General features: G+C 55.7%; 1 protein-coding gene across 4 annotated transcripts in view; it reads left to right on the top strand.

Moving 5' to 3' along the window:
- Positions 1-16,295, top strand: part of SPSB1 (splA/ryanodine receptor domain and SOCS box containing 1) — a 61,993-nt gene extending 45,698 nt beyond the window's left edge. For all 4 annotated transcript variants that reach the window (XM_072975449.1, XM_072975450.1, XM_072975451.1 and 1 more), the window contains 2 exons: positions 6,115-6,957; positions 14,260-16,295. In XM_072975449.1, coding sequence (XP_072831550.1) covers positions 6,264-6,957; positions 14,260-14,387 — 822 coding nt within the window. In that variant the 5' untranslated portion in view covers positions 6,115-6,263 and the 3' untranslated portion in view covers positions 14,388-16,295. The remainder of the gene's footprint in view (positions 1-6,114; positions 6,958-14,259) is intronic.
- The last annotated feature ends 4,993 nt before the right edge of the window (positions 16,296-21,288 follow it).

Genomic DNA, 21,288 nt, shown 5'->3' with positions numbered 1-21,288 from the left:
TCACCCCCTCCCCTGGCCTTGGCGGGGTGCAGAAGTGTGCTCGCCGCCAGCACTGGCTTTCTGGTTGGAGGGTGGAGCAGTTCTTTTCTTCCCTGGGGCCCAGGGAGACGGATCCGCATCCCCACCCCTGCTGGGCAGATTAAAATCGGTGACGCAGCAGCGGTGAGATTGGAAGTCTTAGGAGAACTCATTGCAGAAGTAATGTCCCCTTTTGGGTTGGCTCCAGAGCCGTACCTGGAGATTTTTGTCCTTTATTTTAAATGCCCCGCTGTCAACTGTGAGCTCCTTCATGTGTCTCTTTGTGGGTAAATTAAACATTTATCCTGTGCTTGCTTTACAAGAAGTGACACACGTGGCGAGCCTTCAGGAATAGCTCTGGGGACAACTTGTTCTTGCGAATATACTGTGTTAAAGTATTTCTTAACCCTTTATTTTGTGTGTGTGTGTGCTTAAAAATCATTTTCATTACAAAAACAATACGTGCATTTAAAAAAAATTTTTTTTTCAGTTCAAAAGGTGCTTAAAGGGAATGCGTCTTTCCTCCTGCCCCACCCTGCAAGATTAGCCATGGTGAAAGCTAACCTTTGTTGTGAATAATTTGGTGCTTATTTTTCTAGACTTTCCTCTGTGCCTCCAAACAGGTAAATGCACACAGATAGAATCTTTTAAAAATTCTGTTCTTACAGAAATGGGATCCTGTGCTGCGTTTTGTTCCCCAGTTTGCTTTTTAAACACGCGACAGCGTCGGGTTACAGTTTATGTTAGTTCAGCACACCTGGGGGGCTGCCGCCTCCCCGCGGCCGCGCAGGTCCCGCAGGTCCCCGAGCAGTGTGCGTCTTTGCCCACGCGTCCTGCTGGAGGCTTTCCTAGGTGGGACCCCTGGAAGCGTGGTCGGTGGGTGACTGCTGGGTGTCTTACACCCAGGCAGGGACTGCCACTTGGCACCTGCAGGCTGAGAAGTGTGTGCCAGTTGAGGTCTGTCTGTCTGGGCTACACACCCACACCTGTGCCTGTACACGAATGGCCTTCTCCCCACATCCTCTCCAGTTTCCCTTAGCCTTTGTTAGCCCTGTGCATCCCGCAAGACTCACTGGGCCCCTGTCGCTGATGGAGCTCTGCCAGCACCACTTTTCTCTGTGACTAGCAGTGAAACAGTGGGCGTACGTACCCAACAGGCATTCTCCGCCACACATGCCCAGGGGGCATGGGCATGAGCGAGCCTGCTCCCTCCCCCCCTAGGATCATGAGAGGCTGGCGGGCACCCGCCCGGCCCGGGTCTCAGACTCCCAGAGCGCTCCGGGGGCGCTTCGGCCCCTCCCTGCCCTCCTGGGGTCGCTGGCGGCGCTGGGCTTCCTTCCGTGCACAGCCACCCATTCCGGATCTGGGTGCCCCTCCCTGCTAGGGCACAAAGAGCCCACCTGGAGCAGCCCAAGAAACTAGACAGAAGGTGCTTTGTGAGGTCTATTCTTCCTTCCTGTGGAGAGCTGCGGCCCCCAGCAAAGCCTCCCCAAAGCAGGGGTACGTGATAGGAGCGCTGGTCCCCGACCCTGAGCCAGAGCGCTTCATCGGCTGCCTGTGGTGGCGATGGCAGGAGGCGGCTTTGGGAAAGCCATCTGCTTAGAGCCTGGACCCCCATTTTGGACAGGCGGCTCTGGTGGATTCTTGGAGCCCCAGGCCACCCCCCCACTGCCCCATGGCAGCCGCCAGGTACACTGCGTGGAAGGCTTTTGTCCATTAGAGGGTCCAAGAGGCATTCCCTTTCACAGTGAACCGTGAGCTGACTTTTGGCCCAGTGAGGATGGTGTGTGTGCTGCATCAGTGGGGGGAGGGGGTTCTCAGTGGGTGGAAAGGGTCCAACCAAGTCAAACCACTGGGCTTAGCAGACGTCCCTCCCGCTCTGTCCCACAGCTTTTGGTCTTGTTCGCTCTACTGAAAGTAAATGCAAAATCTCGAAGACTTTCCAGACTTCTGGGGTGGGGGCAGAGGGTGTCCCTCTGTGTCCCTCTTCAGGGTAAAATGAGGGCCAGTGTGTAAAGTGCAGTGACCCTCTCCTGTGGCTGTGATCATCCATCTAGAACAAGTCTGCTTGCCCCTGGCTTAGAAGGGACCTTAAACTTGATCTTCTCTAGCTTAGCAGTCCAACCACTTGGATCTTGGCCCAAGGACAGCATCCATCTGTCAGACCAGGTACAGTGACCAAGATGATGGAATAACAGTGATCTTTGTTCAGGGTACAGAGCATGGTCTAGAAAATAAAATAAAAACAAAAACAAAAGTGAAAAGGCCAACTTTCCAGGTGCTCTCTGGAACATTGTCTCAGATGAGTCTTAAGTAAGCCTGGAGCACCCATCTTACAGAGGAGCAAACTGAGGCTCGGAAAAGCTGAGGACAAGTCCTAGGCAGAGGCCCAAGGATTGGAAGCCCCTGGAGCAGGGCTGGCAGGACTGCAGAGTGGGGAGGTGAGGATGGAGAGGAGCCTGAGGGGGAGCGCCCTGTTGGGCTCTGTTCCCCCAAAAGAGGGCTAGTGGGTCTCTGCGGCCACATTTAAAAGTAGATGGAAGGTAGAGGGCGGCTGGATGGCCTTAGTGGCCTTATGGCGACAGCAGGAAGTCTACCAGAGGGAAGTGTTGGCCTGGACACACGGTGGGGTTGGGCAGGTGACAGGCGAATCGAGTGGCCTTAGGGTTACCCCAGTGACGGACTGCCTGGGAGGACTCAAAGGGCAGGATGGCCCAGCAACAGCAGAAGGGGTGGCCCTAGGGGGCCCCTCTGCAGGAGCGGCCGCAGGATGCTGCAGGCACCTTTGCCTGCCCTCCCCACCCCCTCTTCCCAGCCTCTTCCTCTCAGGGGCCCCCTCTGCTCAAGGTCATGTGGTCCAGGGGCCAGAAGCCCCCCAACCCCACAGACCTTGGATGGTTCCCCACATGGGGGCCCAGGAGGGTTGGAGCTTAGCACAAGGGCCATGTAAGTGCACCTGCTTGGCAACCAGACTTGGAGGCGGGAATCTCAGAAAGGGAAGGGCCTGTGGAGCTGACCTGGACAGACAGCTGACAAGCCACTGTGAGGTTGTGCTGTCTTTTCTGACCCCTCTTTCTGAGGCCAGACTGACCTGGCTGCCACGAGATTCCTCACCACCTCCGTCTCATGCTTTTCCACTGCAGCGCTACGCGTGCAGGGCCCTCGCTCCAGCTCAGGGGTTGGTCACCTTCTTACTGGACTGGTCTTGTGAATAAAGTTTTATTGGAACTCAGCCGTGCTCACTGAGCTGTCTGTGGCTGCTTTAGTGCTGCAAGTCAGAGCTGAGCGGTTGCACAGAGACTGTCGGGCCCACAAAGCCCAAAACATTTGCTGTCTCGCCCGTTGTGGAAAAGGTTTGCTGATGCTGGTCCAGCTGAAGTAGGAGTTACACGTGTGCACAGACCCGGATTTACTGGCCAGAGAGCTCCCTCCCTGCGTCTCCCCGTCCCTCTCTCCCCTCTCGCAACTCCGCCTCTGACTTATGCTCAACCTCCCTGTTATGGTCCTTCTCCATTCCCCCCCCCCCATTTCTCTCCAAGTATTTTATTAGGGTGGGGAGGTAATTCGGTTTATTTATTTTTTTAGTGACGGTACTGGGGATTGAACCCAGGACCTCATACATGCTAGGCATGCACTCTACCACTGAGCTGTACCCTCCCTGCTCCAAGTATTTTAAATTAATGTGTCAGAAGGACTTTTCCGCACCACCTTCCCTACCCACGTGGCCCACCTGCCCAGTGTCTCCTCTCCTCCCACCTGTTCCCACGAATGGGAGTTGGGTGGACCTGTCCCGCCATGAGGTTCTAGGAGAGAGAGCCTTCCTGCTGTGAGCCAGCCACCAGGAGGACAGCAAGCTGCCTCACTCCAGGAGGCAGTAAAATGAACTTTCTTCGGAAGTTAATTCCACTCCTCATCCTCCCAGAGAGGGGACCTGTGTCCCCGCGGAGTCCTTCACAGAGAGGTCGCCAGGCACCGCCAGAGGAGGTATCCAGACAGAGATGGGTGTGGGTGCTTCAGACTTTGAGATCTGCCTTGGGTCAGCCTCCCCACCCCCCACTCAGAAAGATGCTGTCGAGGAGGCATGGAAGAGGGGGGTCAGGGATGGCTGAGCCGAGGGGCCGGTCTCTGCAGGAACCAAAACCCAGAACCCTCCACCCTTGTGCAGCCTGGTGATCAGGCCCCAAAGCCACAGGGTGCCCGCTCAGCAGGGCCCTTAGGGGAGTCCTGGCTCTTGGGAGTTGATGGGACTGAGACCTTGAAACTGGGACTGTCCTGGGAGTTCCAGGACATGAGGTCACGGTATCCACAGAACTTTTTAGAACCAAGGTGGTCCCCCGACTACAGAGGGACCCCTCAGCTCTGTACTGGCTTTGCAAATATTTGACACGAGGGGTCCCAGCCTGTCTCTGAAGCAGTGCCCATGAGGGAGTTGGGGAGCCCCTTGTTCCACACCAGAAAGGGGAAGAAGGGAAGAGTGACCTGCCCACTGAGATGAGGGATCTGGGGCCAAGTGTCCCCACAGGGGCGTCTGCTGAGAGCCAGCCTCCAGCAGCCCTGGCTGCCCTGAAGGTGTCATCTCACAGGGTCTCTTCCCAGCTGAGAGGGAGGCAGCCCCAGGTCAGCTGGAGACCTGACAGGCATCTGGCTGGTCCCTGAGCCCCAGTAGGGAGGCCAGTGGTCCCAAGTTCCCAGACTTCCTGCAGCCGGTCCCTGCCCTCATCCCCCAGCAGGCGCTCTGTCTTCTGCCACCGTGGGGAAGCAACACACCCACTGCAGGGGGGAGCCCTGCAGTCCCCACACTGGGCTCCTTTGTGTTCTTTGTCCCAGGCACCAGAGTGCTCCCTGGAACAAGTGACCCATGTGACGCTCCTCCAGCAGCCAGGCACCGATGGCCTCTCGCCCAGGCTCCTCTGCATACTCGTTTGGTCGTGTTTATTCAGCCCGGAGCCTGCCTGCTCCCTTGTCTGGTCATTCCTAGGAGCCTGTCTCCACACCAGGCGGCCAGAGTCCCTTGCACCGGCCAGGGAGCTTGTGGCGGCAGGAGGCAGCTTTTCTCTCCAGTGAGCCACGGGAAATCAAAACAGCGTGTGATTTATCCCTCTCCAAGGCAGGCAGCAAGGACAGGAGTGGCCAGAGTCCTGTCCCTCGTTTCAGCCCCCTCCTCCTGGTGCTGCCGATGAAGAGGAGGGGACGGATGCAGTGAAATCTCTCCAACTCGTGGCTCTGATCCCCCGTAAAGGACCCAAGAGACAGTGAAGCCAGGGTGGGAATGAGGCATCTTGGAGTCAGACTTCCTCCCCAGATGGGCTGTTGGGACCCAAGGAGCAAACATTAGCTGCCAGTTGAAGGATGTGGGTGGGAAAGAGGCAGCCGTCTAAGCGCTGGTCCAGAGCTACCTGGGGGTGCAGGATGAGAGCCGCTGTGCCCACCTGACTCGGGCCAGCTGAGCCCCGAGAAGAGCATCACTGGCAGCCCCAGCCCAGGCACGATGCGCGACGTGCTGTGGAGGTTGCTGCAGCCTCAGGGACCTTTATGAGAGCTTTATGTGCCCCCTGGGGTTCCCTTCCCTAGAGTGAACCAGTGGCACATCTTTGGAGGCAGCTGTGGTGGGAAAGAGAGGAGGGGCTGAGAGGTGGCATCTCAAACAGCTTCTGCTGCCACCTGGGGCTTCGCCTGCCCTCCAAACAGCAGGTGCGAGAAGTAAGCTTCCTCTCGCTCTGACCAGGAGAGATGCCCACCGCACCAGGCTGACGTGGGGACCGGGACCAACTTGGCCTTCTGCCCTGAGAAACCATGACTGTTTCAGGCCACGCACCTGACACAGTTGAGCATGACGCCCACCCCCAGAGCCCACCTTTGCACGCAGACTGCCTGGTGGACGGCCCCCTCCTTTATGCCAACCTAGCTGTGGGCCCAGAAGGGAATTTCAGTCTGTGCTGAGGCTCTGGCCTGCCCCGAGTTGGGTGTGTTGGGAGCCAGGAAGGCAGGCTGCCGGGATGTGCTCACATGATAGGAACCTTGTGCCCCTAGCTGGCTTCTCCCCTTTCTCTCCGCACCCCTGCTCACCAGCCTCGTGTTTCTTTTTCCATCTGCCAGGCAATACTGGGCGCTCCGCCCTGTGCAGAGGCCGCCTAGCCACGTCCCCTGGGAGTGCTGTCTGGGCCTGATTGGAAAACTGGAGAAGAGGCCCTGCGATTGATGAGTGTGCCTTGGGAGTCGGTGAACAGGTGATACAGGAGGCCAGGATGGGTCAGAAGGTCACTGGAGGGATCAAGACTGTGGACATGAGGGACCCCACGTACCGGCCCTTGAAGCAGGAGCTCCAGGGTCTGGACTACTGCAAGCCCACCCGCCTGGACCTGCTGCTGGACATGCCCCCCGTGTCCCACGACGTCCAGCTGCTCCACTCCTGGAACAACAACGACCGCTCGCTCAACGTCTTCGTGAAGGAGGACGACAAGCTCATCTTTCACCGGCATCCGGTGGCCCAGAGCACAGACGCCATCAGGGGCAAAGTCGGGTACACACGCGGGCTGCACGTGTGGCAGATCACGTGGGCCATGAGGCAGCGGGGCACCCATGCCGTGGTGGGCGTGGCGACGGCGGACGCCCCCCTGCACTCCGTTGGGTACACGACGCTCGTGGGGAATAACCATGAGTCCTGGGGCTGGGACTTGGGACGCAACCGGCTCTACCACGATGGCAAAAACCAGCCGAGCAAAACGTACCCGGCCTTTCTGGAGCCGGACGAGACGTTCATTGTCCCTGACTCCTTCCTGGTGGCCCTGGATATGGACGACGGGACCCTGAGTTTCATTGTGGATGGACAGTACATGGGAGTAGCTTTTCGGGGACTCAAGGGCAAAAAACTCTATCCTGTAGTGAGCGCCGTCTGGGGCCACTGTGAGATCCGCATGCGCTACTTGAACGGACTTGACCGTAAGTGTCCTCTGCGCCGTCCAAAGTGGCAGTGTCCCTGGACTTCCCGTGTTCCCCTTGGCCTGGCTGAACCTGGCTGAAAGTTTACAGTTGTTGAAATTTAAATATCTTTATCCCAGCATTCAGATCCTCAGAGGTGACTCTTGCCTGCCTCTGGTTAAAGGAGGATTTCTAGCCAGAGTCTGCCAGATTTCCTGTCAGCACCTGTGGATGGATGGATGGATGGATGGATGGATGGATGGATGGATGGATGAATGGACGGGTGGATGAGTGGATGGGTGGATGGGTGGATGGATAGATGAGTGGTGGATGGATGGGTGAGTAGATGGGTGGATGGATGGATGGTTGGATGGGTGAATGAGCAGGTGGGTGGATGGGTGGATGGATGGATGGATGAATAAATGAGTGAATAGGTGGATGGATGGTCTTTGGTAGATGTGATTGACCTGCCTCCAGGTTTGACCTGCAACTGACTACTTTCTAGCACAGTAGCCAGCATGGTATTGAGCTGGGCTTTGCGGCTTTGGGGGTACTAGGGCCTCTCACATAAATGAAAGCCAGTGAGCTCCTCTGGGACACAGTTCCCTGAGAGGAGCTTATTCAGTGTCAGGAGGCCTTTGGAGAGGAGAATGTGGATTAGAATCAGGCTGAGTCAGCAGCAACTTCCACCAGTCCCTTTGGAGAAGAGAGTGGCCTTTCTTAGACCACGTGTGTAAACAGCCTACATGTCCTGGTAGCACACAGCAGCACAGGCCTGGCATGGGAAGTGGAGAGCTCTGTGGCTTTGTGGCTGGGAGCCCATGGTGGCAGGAGACCGCAGGGTTCCAGAACATGTTTGACCCTCACTCCTTTGCGAGTCCATTCTACCATCTGCAGATGTCACCTTTGGAAAGGGGGTGGGCCAGAAAGCTTCGTCCACCCATGCACTGACCTCTTTAGGGGTGGGCTTGGCCTGGCATCCCTGGGATCTAGCCCCACTCGCAGCCCAGGTGAGTGGTGGACGAAGCCCTGGACAGGGGTCAGGACAGACACTTCCTCTGGTCTTGCAGCCTCCAAACTTTCAGGTTCTCCCATTCCTCCTTCAGTTTGCAGAAGATACCAGAGAAAACATCCAGGACCATTAGGCAGAGCTAACTCTTAAAATGTTTCTCTTTGGAAGCCTCTTTCTGTCGCTGCCCCTCTTAGGCTCTGCCTGGGCGGTGACAGCGAGCGCACAGCCAGGCAGGGCATCTGCCTCACCTGTGCAGGTGGTGCAGGCGACCTGGCACCCTAGGCCGTGGGGCTCTGCGGGGCAGCCAGGTGTGCGTCCTGCAGGTAACCTCAGACCTGGTCTAGGGAACCAGCAGGGCGAGTTCTGTGAGTCTGTCTCCCCAGGTGACAGGGTAAAAAGTCCACAGCCAAATCTGCCCTGTGCAGGGATGGGCAAGGATTGGGAGCCCTGGGATCTAGAATCTCAGGGGACCCTGGCCCGCAGCCCTACCTCCCTCTTTCTGGCAGAGTGACCACGGCCTGTTCTGTACAGATAGACAAGCGAATTGTTGGGCCAGTCACATCATTGCCAGGCCCCTGGGACTGCTGGTCTCCACAAGAGCCGTGCAGCCCTATCCGTTCTGGAAACAGGGCCATCGGTGCAGTGAGGGCATGGCTTTACTGTTCACGTGCCCAGCTCCAAGGCAGAACACAGGCTCCAGAGTGGCCGGGAGGGGACTGGAGCCTGTTCACCCGCGGCAAGTCAGGGCATGCGCGAGCAGAGCGGTTTCCCGCCGAGTCAGGACAAGGCTCAGCAGCCGGTCTGCCAGCACATTCTTGGAGCCCCAGCGGTGTCATAGGTATAGGCCCTGTCAGCTCTGTATCAGATGGGAGGTCGCATGCTTTCATCATTTTTGGGGTTTGGGAAATGTAAACGGGGCTGAGGCAGGGAGGAGCAGCATGGGCTGTGAGAATCCCACTGGTGAGCCAGACCTTGAGTGGAGACCAGGTGCCCAGTGGCTTGAGCCCCCTCAACACTCTTGGTTACCGATGGGGACCCCCTCTCTCCCCACCAGAATCATCATGACAGGCAGTGCCAGGGCCCCTTGGCTTCTTGGCTTCCCCACTTCTGGTCAGACATGAATGGGCCCCACTCTGCACTGCTGGCTGACTTCAGAGGATCCAGGTGGGGAACCCCGTGCAGTCGGTGTAGCATCCCGGGCCACTGCAAGATGTTCAATCTCATGTCCTGGAAGGGTCACTCTGGCTGCTGTGTAGAAATGGATGGTGTGGAGGAGAGTGGCCACTGCGAGGCCAGGGAGGAGCCCTGACCATTGTCCAGGGGAGAGGTGATAGGGGCTAAGGCCAGAGTGGGCACCATGGAAGTGGGGAAGTGGAATTTGAGATGCTTCCTTGACCCATCCTGGTGGCTCTGCGAGTCTGAGACAGTGGTCAGTCGGGGAGTCACCGGTGGTGGGATGGAGCTTAAACCTGGGACCCCTGGATGAAGTCACCTAGGGAGGGACAGGGAAGAGGGCTGAGGCCAAGCCCTGGGATGGACAAGGCGGGAGAAGAGGTGGAGTAGCCGTGGGGCTGGAGGAGAGAGGGCTGTCCTGGACACCAAGCGAAAAAAGGACTTCACGAAGGACAAAGTGAAGCCAGATCAAGTACACTTGTGGCTGAGACTTGTCCATCAGTTTTGGCAGTGAGGTGATCACTGGTGACCTTGTCAAGGGTCATCCGGATGGGGTGGGGTCAAAATCCTGAGACAGTGGCTGGTGTAGAGAGGAGCAGGAAGGGCGGTGTGGTCGTTTCCTGAGGCCACAGGGACAAGTGACCACCAACTGGGCAGCTTCAAACAACACAAATGTGTGCAGTCCCAGGTCAGGAGGCCAGGTGTCCGAAGCCCAGGTGTGGGCAGGGCTGGTTCCTTCTGAGAGTTCGAGTCCACCCACACCAGCACTCCTTGGCTTGTAGACACATCACTCAGTCTTGGCCTCTGGTCACGTGGCCTCTGTGTCTGTCCTCTTGTTATAAGGACACCAGCCATCGGATTCAGTACCCATCCTACTCCCGTAGGGCCTCATCTTAACTAATTACAACTGCAAAGACCCTGTTTCAAATAGGGTCGCATGCTGAGGTTCCAGATGGTCCTGAATTTAGTGTGGGGGGCGGGTGCCATTCCAACCACGGTACCGTCCCCTTCCTGGGCTGCCACCTGGCCGGCAGACAGGACTGTGACAGACCGAGTCCAGCGCTCAGATGGTGGAGTGTCTGTCAGGTGAGGTCAAAGGGCGCCCACGTACTGGGCCCAGGAGGGTTTGCTTTCCTTTCCAAGGCAGCTGAGGAGGGAGGAATGTCAGGATCCACCCAGGGAGCAGGGTGTGACAGGCAGAAGCTCTGGCCAGGACCGGCCAAATACATCTTCTTGGTGTCAGGCCTGGACTGGACTTTGCTCTCAGTCTTGGAGGTGGTTCTGATCTGTTCCTGCTCCCAGGGATGTCTGGGAAGTCTGCTCCCTCCTCCCCTGCCCAGCCCTATCTGGCCTGGTCACCAGGTCCTGACCTCAGCAGGGAGCAGCTGTTCACAGAGAGGGTCAGCAGAGTCGCCGATGGCATGTGGATGCTGCAGTGGCCGTTTCTTCTCCCAGCCTGCCTTCCCCTGGGCACCAGGCAGACCCTTCCCCACCCCATCAGAGTCCCTGCCCCAGTGCTGGGGCCATGGGCTGAGCTGGCTGGAGCCAGAGCAAGAGCAGTGTGTCCCTATGTGACCTACCCTGTCCAGACAGCAATGATCATAGGCCACGTGCTCTGACTCTTCCCTGAAGGCTTGCGACCTCTGGGGCTGAGGCTGTAACCAGAGGGGCTGCTGTGGCACCTTGCTCTTTCCTGGGGCCAAGGGGCAGAGATGGCCATGGTAGTGGGGAGACAGGGCCCAGCTTGGCCCCAGGCCTGCCTGCCACATTCCCCAGAGATGCAGAAGGGAGAGGCTCCTTTGCAAGCAGCAGACTGGCCATCACTCAAGGGAGAGTCCCTGACCCATGGGTTCTCCCTGCCCCCACTGCTTTTAAAGGCATCTCCCAGTCAGGAAGCATTTCCCTGCAATTCAGCATTTTCAAATTCTCTCTTTCACGGCTCCCAGATACATTTGGTGTGGTTTGTCGTGATTGCCAGTTCAAGAAAGGCTCAGCTCTTTTCCTGTCGTTCAACTTGGTGACCTCCTCCCGGTGTCCTCCCTGGCACCTCATGTCCTGCACCTCCATTCCAGCTGGGCTCTGGGGCAGCTCCTCATCGGGGGGACTGATCACCCCACCCTACAGGGGCTTCCTTCTAGGGGAGCGGGGCCGTGGGGGGGCAGGAGAGCATATGAAGAGTGCAAACTCTCAGAACAGGGGGGCACAGAAGCAAGTCTGCCCACGTGCCCTGGCCGGGTGTCCGGCGTCCTTCCCTGATGGGCAAGGACAAGGGTGGTATTTTGTTTTGCTTCTTTTTTGTAAGAACTGCTTCATGTAAAGGGGAAACACACATGCCCTGGGACGGTCCTCCTCCGCCCACAACTTTCCAGCATCCTTTTCGTAGAGCCTTTTCACTGCAGGCTGCCTGCAGAAGTGAGTGCAGGGCCAGTCCTGGGAGCCGGGAAGGTGTTGGATGGGAACCTCCCTGAACCAGGCACTTCCTGACTTGAGATGTTCATCCTTGACCTCACAGCCCCGAAGTTCATTCACTTAGCCCACGAACAGGACGCCAGGCTCTGGGGGCGCCGGCTGGGTTGCAGTCTCTTGGAGAACTGGGAGACGGCCCCGCCGTCTGTTCAAATAGACCACCGGGTGCTCATTTCTCCTGGAAATGTGGAAGTGGGAGTGTGGTCTCGTCCAGTTCCTCAACCTTCTGCTCCCGTAAATAGCGCCAGCGTCACTTCCTGATTCCTGTGCTGCTCTCTGGGCGCCACCCCCTCTCATTCATATAAACTATGTAAATGAGCAGGCGCCTAGGCTTCCTGGAGGTGGGCATTGCGGCCAGAGGCCCCTCGTGCCTCCAAGGAAGAGCACTGGGCACTGGCCGTGTGGATGGAGTTGGATGCAGAACCTGCCGCCCCCAGTCCAAAGTGTTGAGGTTGGGGGAGGCCCCCAGAGTCCTGTTAGCGACCAACCAAAATGTGTGGGACAGATGTTTCTCCTGGCACAGTGCCCACGTCCATTTCTGTAGCCTCGCGCTGGGTCTCTGCAATCAGACCGTGACCCTGAGCATCACTGTTTTGCCTCCTGCGAGATCAGTGGGGGTGGGAATGACCTGCTGTCTTGGAAATGTTTATTCCTGAGGATGTTGGTGAGTGGACCTGAAACCCGCGTAAGCCAAGAGGTGATGATGGGAACTCCCTCTCTGCCCTCCCCCCACAGCCCAGTAGGGCTCTCAGCCACGGTCAAAGGCTCTTAATGGTTTCTCAAGTGCCTTGGGCCACCAGGGGAAGCCCTCTGCCTCCCAGTGGGAGCTGAGCCACATCCTTGTAGGACAAGGCGCTGGGGGAAGATGGAAGAGAGGGGAGCCCAGTTCCCCTACTCGATCGCTCAGAGGACCACTCCCTCCACAACAGCTGGTCCAGCCGAGAGCTGCTGTGAGGAGTTGCTGGCTTTCAGGACCTCAGCCAGTGGGACTTTGGGGAGCCTCTGGTCCAGATCCCTTATCTTACGATGGATGGGGAAACTGAGGCCCAGGCAGAGGGAGTGATCTGCTCGAGGTCAGGCCGCTGTGCAGGGTGGAAGTGAAGGACCAGGTCAGGGATCACCGAGGCAGGACACTGTATGGTGAGGGAGACCCCAGGCTCTCCTCCCCAGGAGGACCTCGGCCTGACCCACCAGGAGTCTGTGGAATCCTTGACCCAAAAGGTCATTTAGTTCATCCTTTGCTTCCAGGGAAGGCCCTGTTTCAAAGCTTTCCATGAAAAACAGTTGTCACTTTAGCCCTGTCTCCTGTGACTGCTCCTGGGAGATGAAGACCCGTTGTTTGTCTTCCTTTAAAGCCTGGAATTCAGTAAATGCATTATCAAGCCTAAGACGTATTTTTTATTAACAGCTTTATTGAGCTATAACTCACACGCCATACAAGTCACCCATCAGCGTGCACGGTTCGCTGGCCTCTAGTGCACTCACAGCTGTGGGCCACCGCGGCGGTCCTTCTTATAGCACTTCCGTCACTCCAGAGGGAGCCTCTGCTCATTAGCGGTCATGCCTTGTCTATCCCGGCACCCTCACCAGAGGATTTGGTCTTCAGTAACAGAATTTTCAGTGTTATTTTTAATATTCTAAGACACATTGGTGAATATTAAAGAACTTTAATCTACTTTTAATTGGTGGAATGAGATCTGCGCTTTATTTTGCTCACAAAAGAGTCGGGGGAGACCATGGATGAAGCCACCAATCCATTCATTTCAGCTCTTTCCATGTCCAGGACTTGGTGGAGGGGACCCCGAGCTATTCAGGTGTGCTCACCTATACCTGATTTCAGGCACAAGAGCAAGGAGTCAGCTCGGGGGGCCCCTGGCAGCCTCCAGTGCCAGGGAGGGCATGACTTTCTGGCTCCTTTTGGAGCTGAGACTTTAACTAAGACGCAGGCTGCACAGAGCCTCTTGCAAGAAGCCGGGCCCCCTGGGAACACTAGGACAGAGGTACACAGGTAGACTGCAGCTAGAAGCCCCTCTGGAACCCAGGGCCTGCGCACCTGTGCCATGAGCTGGGCCCAGGCTGCCTGGATTTGGATCCTGGCCTGTAACCCTTGCAGTTTGGTCCCCTCCGCTGTAGAGATGAGAACGGTACCCATAAACAGTTGCATTAACAACAAATGATTCCCCTCCTAAAAGTCCATGTGGGGTCTGGTGCTAGGGAGGGTCCACTCTGTGTGCCCTGGATGGACATGCATTGAAGGCCACCACTTGTCTGGTGGGTAAGAGCAGGGTCGGCCTGGGGTGGAATCCTAGCTTCACCTCCTACCAACAGTGCAACCCTGGGCAAGTAATTTGGACTCTCCACCCCTCAGTTTCCCCATCTGTAAAATGGGAATGATAATAGTACCTGCCCGTGACTATTAAACCATTCATCATGAACCATTGCCAGGATTAAATGAGTTAGTGTTCGCAGAGGGGCTTACAAAGGTGCCTGGCCCAGTTGAGTTCTCTGTGCTAGCAATTAATAGCTCATTTAAAATGTAAAATGAGTTAATTTTTAATAGCCTGTGTATTAAAACTACAGTTAATGATGCTGTTGCCGTTAGTGTTGTCTGTTCTAGAACCACCCAGTGCTGTGCTAACCCAACGCTCTCTGTCTCTCCTCGGTTTCCCCAGCGGAGCCCCTGCCGCTCATGGACCTCTGCCGCCGCTCGGTGCGCCTGGCCCTGGGGAAGGAGCGCCTGGGTGAGATCCACGCGCTGCCGCTGCCCGCCTCCCTCAAGGCCTACCTCCTCTACCAGTGACTCCCCGCCCGGGGCCGCCCGCACGACAGCCCCCTGGTGCCAACTCACTGAGCCACCGCCGCGCCCCGCATCTTGGACCGGCGTTCTCAGCGTGGGAGGAAGTCCCTCTCTTCCTCTTCATCCTCTCTGGCTGCCCCGCCAGACACAGACAGCTCTGGATGCGGGCCCCTCCGTTCCCCTTCCGGACGTTGGCAGAAGTTCCCTGCATGCCGAATCACGGCCCCTCCTCGGACAAAGACACATAGAATAAACTCCTACCCTGAGCTCTGGTCTGCTCTCCGGGTAGCCTGGGGTACTCCCCCACCGGCCGAGTCCCACAGTGATGGAGCAGGTGGGAGATGCCCTGGTGCCGAGAGCAGATCCCGGGGGTGCTAAGAGGTGCTTAGACAAGGGCCGGTGCCCACCCAGCAGGGCCCGGCCACGGCAGACGAAGCTCAGGATGTCAGAAGCTCACCATGGCCACCAAGGCAGAAACCAAAATTGGACCTTCCGCAGGCACGTGAGCACCGAGCATCAGTCCTGGCTGTTGGTGCCCCCTGTACCCTGTATTTATTCTTTTAACAATAACAAAAGCCATTTATTTATTCCATTTAGAAAGGAAAGCTTGTTTGGGTCACCTCTCTCTGGAGTGTTCTGTTGCTTTTCATCCACCTGCCCCTCCCTGGGATGTGTGTGCCTCACCTGCCCTTCTCGCTGGGTCGTGTCTGTGATGTGTCCCCACATGGGCACAGGGTGTCTTTGTTTGGGTCTCTTGACCTAAGGTTTCCAGGGGGCACCAAGTTCCCAAGCGGGCCCCTCAGGGAGCATCAGCCTCACGTGCAATATGAGAGTCTTGGGGGACCAGTCGGCACGGGCTGTGGCAGCTCCCTGTGTCTCTCCTGGAAGCCACTTACCACTTGGGCTCATACGTCTTTGCCCGTGGTTTTATTTCTTTCGTCTTCTATGGGATTTGGGGTGTGGTTTCAGTTTTACTTTTGCTTTGCTACCTGAGATCTTCTACGTGCATCCTCAGAAGCTTCGGCTTCCCCGAGGACCACCTCAGCCAGGAAGGGAAGATGCGTAAGTCTCCATCCCCCGAGAAGCCAGGGGCAGGGTGGGGTGGGGGAGACCAGAGTAGAGTCGTGCATCCTAGAAGCCAGTGCAGGTCTCTGCTAAATGCCCCTGTCCACGCTCTGGGCCAGTTCATCGTGATGCCCCAGCGCTAGAGGGGCAGGGTGGGGCGGGGCGGGCAGCCAGCAGAAGACGGACACTCCCTCTCCTGCACAGCTCCCCCACGTAGCAGACCCCAGCACCTGCCACCACATTCACCATTTCTTATGTCTTGAAGTCAACTCTCTTAGAATCTGACTTCTGTCCATTTCTGTACAGGTACAATAGATGACTTTATTTGTTTAAAATGTTTAATATATATGCATATATATTTGTCTGTAAGAATCGTGTTTTAAACAGCTGCTGTAGGGTACCTTTAAAAAAAAGTGTGTATTTTTTAAAGCACAAAATTGGTGCCAAGACTGGGTGAGGAGTGTAAATTACCCCCTTATTATTTAGAGGTTTGTTTTTTTTCGGGGGGTGGCAGGGGGAGGAACCTTAACTGTAAGACTTTTGAAGATTGTCCTCACTACGGTTTCAGGTTGGGTCGTGTTTTGATGAATGTTGCACACAAGAGGGTCTCACTTATACAGATCCAGCCTTATCACCTTGACCCAGCCGTCTCCCGCAGACGCTGGACAAATCGCCGGGCTCCTTGTCATCTCTCTGCATGTCCCGCCCTCCAGCTCCCCGAACCTCAACCCCATCCTTCTTTCCTCTCAGCCCAGAGCCTTGTGGCCTGTACAGTTTTGAAACTCCCATTCTATTTTATGATGGTTGATAATAGTCAGTAACCTTATTAGAATAAAGTAAAGTTTATTAAAATAGAAAGCCACTTTGTTGTTTTTTTAATTTTATTTTTTTAATTGAACTGTAGTTGATTTACAATGTTAGTTTCAGGTGTACAGCAAAGCGGTTCAGTTATACATATACATATATATATGCGGATTCTTTTCCATGGTAGCTTATTACAAGAAATTGAATATAGTTCCTTGTGCTACACAGTAGGTCCTTGCTGTTTATCTATTTTATATGTAGTAATGTAATACAAAGCCACTTCGTGCTTTGAGGGAAGGGATGGGGCATGGCTGACTCCTCCCTGGGTCCATGGTTTTCAACAGATAAGGGGGTGACCCTCCCTGACCCTTTGGGAGAGGGTGGGATGCCAGCTGGAGCCCCAGATGGAGAAGGAGACTCCTGGAAGGGGTGATCCCAGAATCTCCCCGTCCCTTTTCACAAGTTCGTGAGCCTGCAGCTCAGAGTAAGGGACTTACTGACCTAATAGGATTCTGCACATCAGTGAACACCTCTGGCTCATGGTTGAGTTGCCAGTGGACTTTTAAGAGCCCAGGTGTGGGCTCAGAGTCCAGGCTCTGGGCACTCAGTGGAAGGAGCTGGAACTTCACTCATCTTCGTGTACCCAGTGCCAAGCGCATAGTGATGCCAAGTGAACTCGTTCTGCCTGCCACTGTGAGCAGGGTCTCCCCTCCCCACACCCCAGCACAGCAGAGAAGACAGGAAATTCCGGCTTAGAGAATTGGTGAGAAAGTGAACAGTCAAGAAATTCACTAGATATGATCATGTGCTATGACTAGTTTCCAAAGAATTAACAAGGGTGCATTCAGCTCCCTTTGGGCGCTTTTCATTCTAAAGGCATGTCAGAATCCGTGGTGCTGGGAAAAGTGCCCTGGTCTGAGGGTCCAAGACCCCTGGGACCAAAGTCCTGTGTCCCTTTCTCTGACAGCCCCCTGGCCAGCTTTCTTCAGACCACCTGCGTCGGCACCACCTGGGAGATGTTTGTTAAAGTGCCCGTCTCGGGGCCCCACCTGAGATGGGCTGAATCAGCACCTCTGGGGACCAGGAATTTGCAGTTTTCTCCAGCTACCCAAGGGACCTTGTTGAAGAGCGTTTGGAGACCACTGTTGGAGACCGTGTCAGCTTTTTCTCTGGAAAAGTTGCGGGGTAAGGGGAGATTCTTTCGGTGTGTTGGTGGGCTGGTCCAGCAATGAGCACGTGGCCTCCTGAGTCAGACCTGTTCAGATGTTGGCTCTGACCCTCACGAGCTGTGTGATCTTAGATGAGCCTCCGCAAAATGGCAGTCATCACAGTGCCCATCTCGGAGGAGGGTAGCAAGAGTGAAATGAGGCTTTAGAACAGGACTGGGCATATTAACCAGCCTGCAAACAAATGCTGTAATTGCTCACGCACTTCTGTTCTGGGAAATGGCAGTTCCTGGATTGAACTTGGTTTCTGAGAATGGACCAAACGTTCCTAAACCAACTTCCTGACAAATGTTCTTTCTTCCCGGGTAAAGTCTTCAAAGATCAAGGGTGGGTATTGAGAAAAGGGACCCCTCGATGCCTTCCCCAGATGCAGCTGGAAGAAAGGGGTGGGCTGAAATTATTTTTAGGTTGGAGTTCATGTCTGGGTTGCAGTTGGGACTCCAGCTTGCTTAGAAGTGGGTGGCAGGGGGAAGTGAGGGGTCAGACGGTGGGGTAGGATGGAGGCGGGGGCTAGAAGCATGGGGAAAATGAGGGCCTTTGTGCTGCCGGGAGACTTCTGGGGGAGCAGGGTTTCGTGCTGAAGGGAGCAGTCTTAATAAAACCATCTTGCAGACTGGCCCATGTGGTTGTAATTAATACCCTGCCTTCAAGCAGGTAGCGGGCTCTCGGGCTTGGCCGTGATGGGAAAAGCCCTCCCTCCCCCCTCGGCAGACCATCTCCTGCACACGGCTTCCCTCCCGCCCCCCCCCCTCCCCTGCTTCTCTTCGGTGGGGAGGGCTAGATGAGGAATGTGGATTTACTGAACCATAAAGTATGCCGGGGGAGCTGGGGAGGGGGCCGAAGACAGAGCAATTAGTTCATGCTCCAGTCCAGACACCCAAACATGGTTGGAGGCCAGCTGCAAGGAATATTTGAAATAAATGAGCTGCCTGGGGCCAGGAGTTGCTGTGTTGTCTGTGCGGGGCCATGGCAACCAGGGAGGAAATCATGAGCTAGGGACTGGGCTCTAGAATCAACAAATGATGTCCTGGCCAAGCAAACGCAGAGGAAGCCACTCAGGGCTCTCGGAGGGCTTCTCAGGGCTCAGCTGCTGGCGGGCAGGACCGGCGACCGGCCTCCTGGTGTCCTCGGCAAAATCCGGTCCCAGCTTCAGGCCTCCGTGTCCTCTGCGGGCTCTGACTTTCCCTTCTTTTTTTAAAGAAAAAAAGAAGCTAACACTTCTCTGGAACCTTTATTCCTGGGCCGGAGAACAGCTGCTGGTCTGATAATGATATTTCTGGGCAGAGAAAATGTTCTCGCTGGAAAAGCCCAGGCTGGGGAAACTAGCTAAATGGAAGGTGGCACTGACCGTGCCCCGCGTCTGTCTTCCCACCCAGCCCAGCAGTAGCCTCTTCTGGGTCTACTTTGTAGACAGGAAAAACAGAGGCCTCATGTATCCCTTCCCTGACTCTTTTGAGGGTGGATCTCACATCCACCCCTAAGAATGCATCTCACAGAAGTGCAGGAGTAACAGGATCTCGTTTTGGGGCCTCAATTTGAAGTACAAGTACCTCTTGCATCTGAATGACCAGGTGACCTTGGGGAAAAAACAAAATCCCAGAAATTTTGATGCAGTAGAGGGGTCCCTGGGGCCCCAGAATTACATGCAAGGTTATACCCACGCAGAGCACCAACCGCTTCCCCGCCCCCGCCCCGCCACCGCCACTGTTCCCCACTTCCTGCAGAGGCCCGAGAGGGGCTGTGACCCAGAGGAGCTTGGCGAGCACCGGGGTGGAAGATTCCATGGGAATCAGCTCTACCCACCCTGCTTCAGACCGTGAGCAAAAGCCCCAGGCAGCTGGGGCTGCGACGGAAGTGCTTGTCTCGGAGGAGTGAGCAAGGTGGGTCCCAGGGGAAACGCCGGGGTTGGGGTGGAGGAGCTTCAGCCTTGGGCTCTTCCCCTGAGCCTCGGTTTCCCCCAAGGAAATTAGTCCCTGGAAAGCCAGACCAGGATCTGAGAGCTGCCCCTGCCCGAGCGCCGTCCAGTAGGGCCGGCCACTGGGGAGTTGCTCGAGGTCACTTCCCACGACCTCAGAGCCCACCCAGGACCATGTCCCCCTACGTTCCACTTCCCCTCCCACCTGTGCCCCTGGGCCCCACATTTTGAAAAATTTCAACCAAAGCCCGTTTATGAAGTACCCTCCCAGTGATTTCTGTTAAGTGAAGCCGCCATTGGGCTGTTGATGACACAGACAGAGTAAACTCCAGCCCCAAAGCAAAGATCCTCACCTTCCAGCTGGTCTGTGTGTTGGGGCTGCGTGACGGGGACAGGGCCTGGACACCATCCAGAGCCAGGACAGCCCGGGATTCCAGCCCAGCTCCCCTCCTTACTGCCCAGAGGGGAATAAGAACCCCAGGAGCCTTGTTGTCCCCATCTGTGACGTGGGACCCACACTTTCCTCCCAGAGGTTTAGGGCTGAGCACACCAGGGTACCGGTACGAGGCACCCCTACCTCACTATTTCCCAACTGGCTCTTTTTGAAGATTGAGGTGAGATACACACATCATCAGATTCACCATTTTAAAGTGTGTCTGTGAAGAACTCAGAGCACTGCCCAGCCCATAGTAAGGGGTCAATAAAAGCAGCCGATGTGATTACTTGCACACTGCCTGAGACGCCCAGAGACACTGTCTGTGCTCCAGCCTCCAGCAGCCGCTGCACAGGAACTAGCCTTTCCCGGGAGGACATCCTGCAGGAAGTTGCCTGGGCCTGGGAGCTTCTGTCCCTCTGGATGGAAACGAGGTCACTTTTCTAAAAATCAGTCTCATAATCAGAGCAGCAGAGTGCCCAGCAGTCAGGAGCTATGTGGTCTTGCTCAGTCTCTCTGACCCCCAGTCTCCACATTGTACTAGTTTCCTGTGGCTGCTGCAAGGAGTTACTACCCTGTAAGGGTGACTTAACACAACACACATTTATTTTCTTACAGTTCTGGAAGCCAGAGGCCTAAAATCAAAGTGTGGACAGAGCCGTGCTCCCTCCGGAGGCGCTAGGGAAAAATCCTTCCTGCTTCCAGCTCCTGGAGGCTCCAGGCAGTCCTTGGCTTGTGGTCACATCCCTCCAAATTTTGCCTCCATCGTCACATGACCCTCTCCCCTCTGTGTCTCCGTGTCTGTCCTATAAGGGCAATTGGCACTGGATTTAGGGTCCTCTCGGGCTATCCAGGATGAAATCATCTCCAAATCCTTAACTCAATGGCATCTAAGACCCTTTTTCCAAATAAGATCAGTCACAGTCCTGGGGTTAGGATACAGATGTATCTTCCTAAGAGCTACCATTCAACCCTCTGGGCACATCTTTATTTTTTAATTTTTAATGGAGGTACTGGAGATTGAACCCAGGATCTTGTGCATGCTAAGCACATACTCTACCACTGAGCTATACCCACCCCCCCAATAAACATACACACACACACACACACACACACACACACACATCTTTAGAACAGAGTTCATAACAGTACACTGATAGGATGACCATGAGAATTTATGAAACGATGAAGGTAGAAAACACAGCCAAGGCCAGGCCTGTGATGAATGCTGCCAAAGGGGCAAGAAGTCCCTGCATTATTAGCCACAGTCCCACCTACCCCTGCCCCAGCCGCCTACAGCCAGTCCCACGAGAGCAGGTCAGCTCTGGATTGATGGATGTTTTCTACGAGGTGGGCGCCCAGGCTGTGCATGGAAACTTCAGGGCCAGGCTCAGGCCAGGATGTGGAGAGAACTGGAAACCTGTCCCTGGACAGAGGACGTGAACCCTCTCTCCGGGTCTC

Source organism: Vicugna pacos, chromosome 13, assembly GCF_048564905.1.
Source record: "Vicugna pacos chromosome 13, VicPac4, whole genome shotgun sequence".
Taxonomy (NCBI): domain Eukaryota; kingdom Metazoa; phylum Chordata; class Mammalia; order Artiodactyla; family Camelidae; genus Vicugna; species Vicugna pacos.
The sequence above is the reverse complement of the archived record's forward strand: the minus strand, read 5'-3'. Positions and strand labels throughout refer to the sequence as shown.